The sequence below is a fragment of the Tupaia chinensis genome, unplaced genomic scaffold, assembly GCF_000334495.1.
Source record: "Tupaia chinensis unplaced genomic scaffold, TupChi_1.0 Scaffold000634_1, whole genome shotgun sequence".
Classification (NCBI taxonomy): Eukaryota; Metazoa; Chordata; class Mammalia; order Scandentia; family Tupaiidae; genus Tupaia; species Tupaia belangeri.
Window position 1 is genome coordinate 809,990 of NW_006160154.1, and position 11,450 is coordinate 821,439.

At 49.2% G+C, this 11,450-nt stretch overlaps 1 protein-coding gene across 1 annotated transcript in view; it reads right to left on the reverse strand.

The window, feature by feature from the left end:
- Positions 1–11,450, reverse strand: part of LATS2 (large tumor suppressor kinase 2) — a 74,165-nt gene that overhangs the window by 13,401 nt on the left and 49,314 nt on the right. The window contains exons 2-3 of the mRNA XM_014592009.2: positions 1,377–1,509; positions 14–366 (exon numbers count right to left, since the gene is read on the reverse strand). Of these exons, the coding sequence (XP_014447495.1) occupies positions 14–366; positions 1,377–1,509 (486 nt within the window). The remainder of the gene's footprint in view (positions 1–13; positions 367–1,376; positions 1,510–11,450) is intronic.

Consider the following 11,450-nt stretch of genomic DNA (forward strand, 5'->3'; position numbering starts at 1 on the left):
TTGACCCCCCGCCCTCTGGTGGCGTCTTGCTCTGGAAGGAGGGGCTGCGCTGCACCCCATAGCCCAGGGGCTCCCCAGGCACCAGCAGGTGAGGCCGACTGTAGTGCGCGCCCTGCAGTGGGAAGTGCACCCCTGCGGCCTCAGCACCAGCTGTGGCATAGCCCTTGGGCTGGTGCTGGTGGCCAGACACGCCATGTGGGGCGACTCCGGGGAAAAGGAAGTCCACATACGGCCGTGTGGGCACCTCCTCCAGCGCGGCCGGGCCCTCGTAGGCAGCACTGCCCAGCTGATGGTAGGGTGGAAAGGAATCGCCAGTCCCTTCGAAGCTGGGCCTCCGTGTTACTGGAGCTGGCACGAGGCCCTTTCCTGCAGAGGAAGATGGGGAGATAGCATCAGAGGGGATGTGATCGGGGAGGTCCCTGCCCTAACACTGTCCTTGGGGCTGAGTAACTGCGTGGGGTCTTCAACAACTGAGATCCTGGTGTCAGGGCCACCTTCTACTTGGCCTGCAGGAACTAGTTACCCACACGTGGCATGAGCGGGTAGCAGGAGGACATGGGAAGGTCCAAGGCAATAAAGACGGCAAGTCGTAGTCTTGCTGGGGGTGCGCCCTCGCCCCCCTCCGAGGACAGCTCCCAGTATCCCTCAGACCCACCCCTGGCTCACCACCCTGCCTCCTTAGGGAGCCATCTGGACAATCAGCTTTGTTTTCTCTATGACATGCCCTTGTTTAGGAGGGCTGTGTTTACCATCACAGGATTCCCAAGTCTGCTTTTCCCTAATGCAAAGGGCAGAATTGCACCCACTGTCCAAATGTCCACTTTTCTTTCACCTCTTTTCCAAATTAAAGATTTTTCTGTTTTTTTTTTTGTCTTTATTAAAATAAAACGAAACAAAATGTACACAACAGTAAAAGTCACATAAACATCCCTACCAATACCCAGATTGATTTCAGCTGCTGCTTCCTTAATCCTGACTTTTCCATTTTGAAAATCTCTCCTTGTTTGAAATAGATGGCCTGAAAGGAAGGACAAAGCGCCTTTCATTTCCTGCATGCCAACTGCTCTACTTGATCTGGCAGAGGACAGCACAGAGTCAAAAGGCTGTGCCTCGCCTGCAGGAGACACCCTCCTGCAAGGAATGTCGAGCAGCATGAAGGACCGCTGGCCACGGCATGGAGTAGCTGTCACAGCCAAACAGCAGCCTCGCTCGGCCTGGGCTAAGATATGTCAGTGAATGCGCTGCTCCGAGGGTAAACAGACGGAGCGGACTGTAAGATCTGACCTGCTGGGGCTGTTCAGAAAGCTAGGCTGGACGCCCCCCTTCCTGTTCTTAGCAGACCGTCTTCACCCCCAAGGCTGCTGGTCGGGGCTCACCTGGGGAGGTTTGCTTGATGACTCGCACGATCTGCTCGTTCCTTGGGTCCAGGTAGCCCATCTTACTGATGTACTCCAGGGCGGCTTCGATGCTCCTGCTGCCAGTCTGCTTGAGCGCTCTGCCCGCCATCTCCTGGGAGGAAAGCATGGGATGTGTGAGCGCACGTCAAAGAACAAAGTCCCTGGTGACTTCTGCTCCCACTGGGCCTGGCTGTTGCCACACTTCGCCTCTCTGGGACTGCTGGGGTCCTAGTGTCTTGCAGATGACTCTCAGAATGAGCACAGGTGGCTGCATGACAAAAGCCAAGACACTCCATGGCAAAGACTATTTATGTCAAGAATATACAGGAATTGTGACAGAGGACCTGGAAGAAACTTAGGTCGTAGAAAACTTCTGGCTTAGGGCTGATGAACCTAAAACTAGAAAAGTTTAATGGGAAGAATGGTAGGAGTTAGGGAACTGGAGCTCAAACCCCAACTCACCCAGGTGAACTGAGACCAGTTGACTTCTCCCCTGGAGAGGGTGTGGCTGTCAGAGTCACTGATGAACCAGGTACTGAATGCCAACCGTTTACAAAGCTCTGTGCCACCCCGCAGGGGATATTCCCTTAGGGTCTCAACTAGTGGGAGAAAGACGACACGCAGGACTGGTGCCCTGGAGCCATGGTGATACAGGGCAGGTCTCTTAAAGCAGAGACCAAGGGCCACCATGAGAGGGTGCAAGTGAAGTGGATAAGGGTCAGAGGAGACAGTCTCCTTCCACCTGAGGGAAGGGCAGGGTGGAGAGTCCCAGCAGGGATGAGGTATCCTCGGCTGGTAGAACGGTCAGAGTGGAGGCAGGAGAAACAGGCTGGGTACAGCAGCCTATGGAGGCCTGAGGAGATGGGGGACGGACCCATAGGCTGTGTCCAAACTGTCACAGGGTTTTGCTTATTTGCAGGCAATCACGGAAGCTTGTAAACCAGAACAACATCAGATCCCTCTGAAAGCACCTGCAGGGTGCAGAGCTCAAGGGACTCTGAGGTGGAGAACAGGCAGAGGGGCTGGGAGTGGTGCAGCAGCTAGCTCGGGGACAGGGCAATTACAGCTGTGACCCCAACTCCTCACCGAAGTTACAGCTCCGCCTCTACAGGCAATTGTGTGTGTGTGGTGGGGAGAAGAACACCATGGTAGCTGGAGGTTGGAGGCTGGCTCTGCCCAGGCAAAGCAGGCAGGGGCAGCAGAAGGGGGTTCAGCAAAAGGGGAGTCCATGGGAGAAAAGAATGCTATAGCATTTTGAAGATCAAAGGGGAGAGTGGCAGGAGGAAGAAGCTGACAATGCAGATGGGGGGGCAGTGAAAGAGAGACCACCTTCACTCATGCAGGGAGGAGAAAGGGCTGAAATTGCAGAAAGATCCCAGGATAGTGGGGGAGGCCATCTGGGGCTGTGCTGTGGTAGCAGAGAGTTCCCTGTGGCAGCAGAGAGCCAATCTGCAGATTGAGGCACGGCCCTGTGTCCTCGCTGCCCTGGACAGGGCACACTGTGACCTTTATCACAATCTGCCGTCTGTTTGTGCATCTGTCTGCTCCCTGAGGACTGGGAGAACCTGGTGGGGCCTGAAATTCCATGTTACTCATGGCTGTATCCACCCACTTAAAACAGGGCCTAGAACAAATAAAGTGCTTAATTACCCATATGGTCATCTAATATTAAATCAAGCTTTCCATTCCTAGCCATATGCCAACTGAGTGGTATGACAAGACACACTGTTGTTCTTGGCTGGGGACTGTGCCCATGTTCTTAGCAATGTGACTGTGGGACACTGCAGTGTGGGCAGAGGAAAGGGACCACAGCAGGAGCCCGAGAGGGCAGTCCTGAGGAAGAACCCTGGAGGGTAGCTGTATCTGAGTGGAGGAGAGAGGTATACAGTTCAAGAGGCAGAGCGGGCCGCAGTAATATGAACACAGCCGTTTTGTTCAAAGAGAAGCTTGGACTGACAGGCAGGTGTTGACAACCTGGAGGTACATGGACAGAAGGCCCCAGAGGCTCAGAAGTGAGGCACGTCCTGCCTCACCTGAGATGGGAGACGATGCTCCAACAGGCTACTTCACAGCTGTGCTATGCAATGAGATCATGTCTGCAAAAACTCTCAACGGCTTGGGGGAAGATGCGATAAAGACCACATCTTACCAGGATCACCCTGGAGCTCTGGGCACCCAATAGGAGTAGACCCCAAGCAGAAGCCGATCAGCACACACTGTTCCCCGGCCTCACCCGGAAGGTGGTTGCTGCTTTTCCTCAGGGTTTACCAGGAGCATGTGTTCTTACTTCGGTACTTGCCACATGTCAGGGAAGTGACAACTCCTGGGCAGACTATGCCACAGCTCTCCAAACACTCTCCCTGCTTATGGAGCACCCGCTACTTCAACATTCGTTTATTTACTGTGCTTCAAATACAGAAACTTTACCAGGACAAATCGACGGGAGGAGACCATATGAAGACTCACGTTCACGGGGATGTTTTCGAGTCCTAAAACTAAACTGTGCTCCTGAGCCAACCTGTTCATAAATAAAACTTTTGATGAATCCAAGTCAGTTGCGGCTTGCCCTTCTTATCTGTCCATCGCCCCTTCCTTTTGTAAATCTACAGTTTCTACACATTAGCTCTCGGAAAATGCTATTGTATAGATATGCATAGCTATGTTGGTTTTGTTTTTCAGGTTTTGTCATAGGGCATGTGCACAAACTGGAGAGAGACAGAGAGAGAGAATGTTAGAAATCACCCAGGACATGGCCATATAGCAACCCCTTCTTTTTCCATTCTCCTCTTGGGATACTGAGCATGCACAAACGCACGCCTGGCGTGATTTTCAAGCTGATGGGTCTGGGACTTGAACCATGGTTCGACATGTAAGAATCCAGTACCTTAATTATCATGCCACCTACTGGCCCCCATCACTGTGGTTAAAAAGCTGAAGGAAATCTGGATCCATTCGAAATCCCACTAGGAATCCAGGCCCTCCTGTTGAGCAAAAGCACATGCAGAGGTCCAAAGAAAGGACAAGCACACCAAGGGAAGAGCAGATGAGGCCAGCACGGAGCATGGCTGCTCGCCTTCCTTCTCAAGGAAATATCAAGGTGGCCATTAAGAGTCCGGACCTACAACTGTGCGTGCTTCTGAAAGAAGGCAGGACAGCATGGCAGAGAGCCCAGACATGGAGGCCAAATGTTAGGCTCACACATCCCCTTCTGCTTGCTGTCTAACAGCAGTGTTACCTCTGGCCCCTGACCCACTGACTTTGAGCTTCTGTTTCCTCATCTGGGAAATGGGCCGAGAGTTGCTCTAGACATGCATGGAGACAATGGCACATGGCAGCACATTTAAGGGTTAATCGCTACAGTTCACAGAAATATTCTAAGTGTCTCTGGGAAAAAATGCAAAGATCACATTTGTGGATTTTATGCAAATTAAATATTTAACATCTCTGGTGCTTTATATTTTTATTCTTCTTACCATAATTATATAAAGAAATGTAATGAGCGCTTTCCACCAAGCCTCAGCACACACTTCAATTGCTTCCAGTTTCCCTCAGGCTGTTGTGTAAACACTATCAACATCTATGCGTGCCAAGATGTGGAAAAAGCTGGGCAGGCCTGCCCTAACGCAAGGAGCTGACAGAAAGCAGAGCAGATACGCATTCAGCATCTGAAAGCCAGAAAGTGACAGGGAGGTGTTTGTTCAATGAATGAGTGAGCGGATGACTGAATTAGACTCTGACCTGGAGACAGACGAGGAGGAAAGAGGTACAAGGTACAGACACAAAGCCAGTTCCACCGTGTGGGTTGCCTCCTGGTGTGTGGGAGGCCAGAGATAAAGCACAAACCAGAGAGGCACCAAGTTTTGAGAGAATTTAAAGCAAAAATTAACAGCAGCAGCAATAACGTCCTCAAATAAGCACACTTGACCCTTGAACAACTGAAGTTTGAACTGCATGGGTCTACTTAGACATGGACTTTTTTCAATAAAAATATTGAAAAATATAGTATAGTACTATAAATGTATCTGCCCTTCCTTATGGTTTTCTCGACACTTTCTTTTCTCTAGCTTATTTTACTTGAAGAATATAGCATCGAATACACATAACATACAAAATATGTGTCCACACACCATTTGTGACCGGTAAGCTTCTGGTCTACAGTAGGTTATTAGTAGATAAATTTTGGGGTATCAGAAGTTATATGTGGGGACCAGCAGATGGCACAGTGGTTCTGTCCCTGACTCCCACATGGCTGACCATAGTTTGAATCCTGGATCTGGTGGCCTGAAAATCATGTCAGGAGTGTGTCCGCGCGTGCCCAAGATCCCAGGAGGAGAACGGAAGAGAAGGGATTACGGCATGGCCATCCTCCTGGGGAGGAGGGCAGGGGGGTGATTTCCCTACTCATTGTGTCTGTCTCACTGTCTCTGTCTCTCTCTTCAGTGAGTATATTTACCCCAAGGCAAAGATCTCTTAAGAAAATAGTTACATGTGGACCTTCAATTGTAAGGGGGAGGAGTCAGAGCCCATAGCCCATGCATTGTTCAAGAGTCAGCTGTATCATGCTATTACCCAACTTGCACACCTAGGCCACTCTTCAGAAAACTCTCACATAGTAATCTGCGGTCTGAGTGCTGTCTGCTGTGTGTCTAATGTACTGCTTACCACTTACCGCTTATTAATAGAGTAATACAGAGGGTTAGTCGGACCTTGATAACTTTACGTTACCTAGCAACCAAGAAAATCCTATATCCAAGTAAAATAAATTATTCTCTTAAAACACTCAAGAAAGCTTACATAGAATTGTCTAATGTCTCCTAAGAGAGTAATGCTGATCCATGAGGAACTCATTTGTCACTGTCTCTTCTAGATGGTCATCAGGGCTCCAGCCAGCACGTGACACACTGGGTTTGGCACGAGACACTCCCAGAGCTCCCGCTCGCCGCACCGGTGACCACTCTAGGCTATTTGCTGCACAGTAAGACAACTCACCGGTCAAACCTGACCCCTGACTTCACCCCACCCATTCTTTCAGTCACCCAAACTTGGCAACCATGTGACCTGGAGATCGCTCTCACATCCCACATGTGTCCAGAAGCATTTTGTGTCAGCTCCACCTAGACTAGAGGGAGAGGAGATTCTGGAGGCTTTGAGAGCAGAACTTATAATATCTCTCATGCTCCACATCTCACCCTGCAGAACGTAACATGGCATAAATGCCATGCCTCATGACTTGGGGAGTCACAGCAGTTACCAAATCAGAGTCTGATGGGCTTTTATCTGGGGTCACAGTCTGCTATCCTGTGGCTGTTCCTGCAGATTCACGTAGTCACCTGCCATATAATGACGTCCTGGTCTTCAGGGGACCACATGGATGACACTGGTCCTATAAGACTGTAACAAGCTATCCCACATAGCCCAGGCATACAGTAGGTGAACCCGCTAGGTTTGTGTCCACACAATGGCAAACTCGCCTAATAACCCTTTCCTCGGAACATGCCCGTTAGGCGACACGTTACTGTGTATTAAGTGGAAATGTCTCCATCAGAGTTCCTGCGGAGCAGGAGCTGGTAGGTAAATGCGACTGCACATCCAGGCGCCTGGAGGGCCCGTCTCTTGTAAGGAGCAGCCTCATGTATAGCAGTTGTCTATTCTCAGCTTCACTAGCGACTCTGAGCCAGTTACGAATATTGTTACCCCTTTATAGAGCTCTTCAGGAGGTTTTCCATCTCATGGCTATAACAAAGACTAGGGGATTGGGAAGGGCCAGGTAAAATCAAGTTTCAAACTTCACTGGTTTATTGCTGCTACCGACAGTTGTAGTAATACTCACTTAAGACACATGAATTATTTCTTAATAAAGCTGTTTCTAACATCTCCACCTTAGATATACATCCCAAGAGATTTCTCCCCTTACCTTTTAGCCACAAATTGGTGATCACTTAAAACTCATTCTAGCCACAATAAGGTCTGGAAAATAAGGGATGTGCCCATAGACTGAGATACGCAAAGGACTGCAAATGGGCACTTTAACCAAATGGCCAGGTGGGTAGAGTGTGGGCATGTGGCCAAACTGCTCTCATCACCCTGCCAAAACCTCTAGTGGGTTCCCTCATTTGCAGAGACCCCCACTCCAGCTTGGGATGGGGGGTGGAGTTCCTCCCAAAGGCTTAGGCCTCTGTTGGAGCTGAGATTTTTTTTTTTTTTTTTTTAATTTTCTTTCTTTCTTCCATGAGTGAAAGAAACAGAAAGAGAGAGAGTTCACACATCCAGAGTGCTCATCTGACATGAGCCTGGAACCTTCCCATATGGGTCGGCCCCACAGAGTGCCGTGTTGGAGCTGTGCCGCAGCCCAGCTCCCTGCATCACCATTTTCAATGTCCCCTCTACTGGGCCCGGTTCCTGCCCTCAATAAGCCTCCCAGGCCCAGGGAAGCCCTCTGCCTCGACACCCTGATGCCCACATGACAGGAAGCCACCAGTCAGCCAAAAACACAGGGCCCACTGGGACCACCACAGTGGCCAGGCCTGGACGTCCCCTCTTCTGGGCCCGGCTCCTGCTTCAATAAGCCTCCCAGGCCCAGGGAAGCCCTCTGCCTCGACACCCTGATGCCCACATGACAGGAAGCCACCAGTCAGCCAAAAACACAGGGCCCACTGGGACCACCACAGTGGCCAGGCCTGGACGTCACCTATGGCCTGTCGCTCAGGTTAGAGGAAAGCAGGCAGGAGGCGGTTCACAGTGTCCATGCAGCCAAACTATTTCACAGGCATCACACTGACTAATTTAAATTCAGTGACAAATTATTATGTATGAAGGAAGGAATTTCCTATGGAGATATTCCCCCCACCCCTTCCTGGCAACGAGGCATTTTTCAAATGTTAGCAAAGCCATATCCCAACATTTTAACATTCCAACCGTGGGGTTTGGCTGAAAAACAGAAATGGAGTGCTCTGCCCCCTTAGGTCTCCGTGGGCCTCCATCTCCTGCGTCTGCCTGGCTCTGAGTCTTTCTCGCCTAGCCTCTGCCTAAGTTCAGAGAGACTCAGGGGAAGGGTGGCTGTGGGGCTGGCTGAGGGGGCTGGGCCAGGGCCCCAGTGTCCCCAAGGGTCCAGATACCTCCATGTACTCCTAACTGTGCTGCTGTCCTTACTGCTTCCTCCAAAGTCAGAGTGGCTGGCTTGGACCCAGGCCGGCCTCCTGAGTTGGCTCTGAAGAAGAAATCTCTGACCCACAAGATTAGGTTCTTGACAACAGAGGAGGAAAAGAAAGGATGGAGGAGCACAGTATTTCTGGCGGGGGCCACCCCCAGGCACCCCTGCATGGAGCAGGCCCAGGCTCACACTGAGGCCCATGTTGAGCCTTTGCAGGGCTGGCCACTCTATTCCATTTCCTGAACCAAAGCCTTCCCAGAGTCCTTCTGGAAGCAAAGTGGAACACAGCATTTCCTGCATCCTGCAGCCAGCTGTCAGGCCCTAATCGCCCTAATCAGAAACAGCCTGGGGAGGTGTGGGGCTTGTCGCCCCCACCCTTCTTGGGGAAGGAAGAAATGCAACAGGGGCTCCTACAGGCTGTTCTGTGTGCTCATACGATGGTTGTAGAAATAAAGCGAAGCAACGATGGATGAAACGTGTGAATTTTAAATGTACGTACATAGCCCAGGCTCTGTGGTGCTGGCTGTCGCAGACAGGACTGTGGAGCTGGAAGCCACGTGCCAACTGGAGTGCCCCAGTTGGCCTGAAAACATTCCTGGCTGGGCCAGGATCCTGGCAGACCAGAGGACTGGAGGAAGGAAATGGCGGTATACTTTCTTCCCTCTCTCCTATGCACAAAGACATGTGCTCTACCATGAATTAAAAAAAAAAAAAAAAGAGTTGGCCTATGGTCTGGTGGTTAAGGGGGCTAGATCCCACATGGCTGACTGTGGTTCGAATCCCAGCGCCTGTGGTTTGAAAACACACCATGCATGTGTATGCCCCAAATTCTAGCTAGATGAAGGAGAAGGGATTGTGGCATGACCAGGCCTCACTGGGAGTTGCTTTCTCCCTCTGTCTTTCTGTCTCTGATGAGTACGTGCACCTTCTGGCAATTGAAAAAAAAGTTATGTACAAGAAAGGAAAATGAGCTACTACCTCACAAAAAATGCAAAGAAAAGAAGCTTCAGCTCCTCCTGCAGCCTTCTGAGGCCTGGAGCGGGGACACAGCGCACACATCTTAAGGATGGACATAGCCCCCAAATCTTAAGGATTTACACAGAAAGTGCACGATGGAGGATAACTGCTTAGCATTTCTGAGGAACGTAGATATTTTAAAAAGTAACTTGTAGGTAGGTAATGAAAAAGAAATATGGCCTTAAATGCAAAGAACATGAAAAATAATCAGCCTTGCCAATAATCCAAGAAATACTAATAAAATAAAAGAGCATTAAAAAAAAAAAAGCAAAACCTCAAAAAAAACAACTCTTGCCATGTCCATGTTCCTCTAGCTTCAGTCTTACAGCTGAGACCACACTCACACATAACTACACTTGGCTCTTTTGATAGACAAGGTCTTGATATGTTGCCTATGCCAGTCTCGAACTCCCAGTCCACCTCCTCAGACTTCAGAGTTGCTGGGATCACAAGCCCCTGTCACTAACCCTGGTGTCTATATTGGACCAGGCCTCCCACATGGTCCCTGCATATAGAGCACAGCATCTTAGCAGATAAGCCACTGGGCTGGGCCTAAAATAGCATAAGTATCATTAGTGCCAAGATAAAATGAATAATTATAAAAATAAACGGGCCTGGTGCTAGGAGATGGAATGGGGGTTAAGGCACTAAACTCCCACATGGCCAAACGCAGTTGGAATCCTGGACCTGGTGGCTTACTTTCTCTCTCTCTCTCTCTTTCTCTGTCTCTCTAGTAGGCATACATGCCCTGTGGCAAATTGAAAATATAATTAAGTAAATAAAATGAAATAAATAAGTGGGCCGGTGAAACTCTTCACAGTCCAGTATAAACCCTATAACCCACTTTCGGGTGGGTGTCCGTTAAGTATCAGAAGTTATTACATTTCTGTACCCTGATCTAATAATTTTACTTCCTGAAATGTATTCTTAGCTAATTTAAAAATTATTTTGAAAAATTGATTTCCATAATGATGTCTGTCAGAGGCATACTATACCAGCTCCTCCAACAGGAGGAATAGGATGGGATTAGAAAGGACCTAAATTTCCAGTAATGGAATAAGTTAGCTGTAATTAATGCATACTTAGAATACACTTAACACAGCCATAAGAATGCTTTCTATAACCACAGTTCTTTTACTTGCCAAACACTTGCTCAACATCTATTACTGTTTTACAAGCTGAGTCCACAACAAGGACCAAAATATGTCAATGACATGAAAAATGCTAATTGTAACTAGGTGCAAACCAGGTACATCTAAGAACATGGGCTTAAGTAGAATATGGAAAATAGTTTTATTATGAAATAGCAACGATTTCTTTTTGTTACAGAAGGTATGACAATAATGGTCATTATACACATGTCAAATTCCACTGTACAGGGGGCCATAAGGTGGCGGTAAAACGTGATGTTCTGTGAAAATGACCCCTGTGGGAGGCGAGGTGTTCACGTCTAGAGATTTCCCTGCCCTGAGGCTGGAAGTGGAACCCAGCGTCAAGACCAAGTTGGGGCTCTTTCCCACTATACATGAAGGCAGGCGATAAAGCTGCAATCTAGGAGACTAAGGAGAAGAAACCTGAAGCCAAGAAGGCTGATGCCAGTGGCAAGATTAAAAAGGGTGACCCCAAGGCTAAAAAGCGCAAGAAAGGGAAGCCCCATTGCAGCCGAAACCCCGTCCTAGTCCGGGGCATCGGCAGATACTCCCGGTCTGCCATGTATTCCAGGAAGGCCATGTACAGAAGGAAATACTAGGCCACTAAATCCAGGATCGAAAAGAAAAAGAAGGAGAAGGTTCTTGAGACTGTCACAAAACCAGTTGGTGGAGACAAGAATGGTGGTACCCAGGTAGTTAAACTGTGCAAAATGCCTAGGTATTATCCTACTGAAG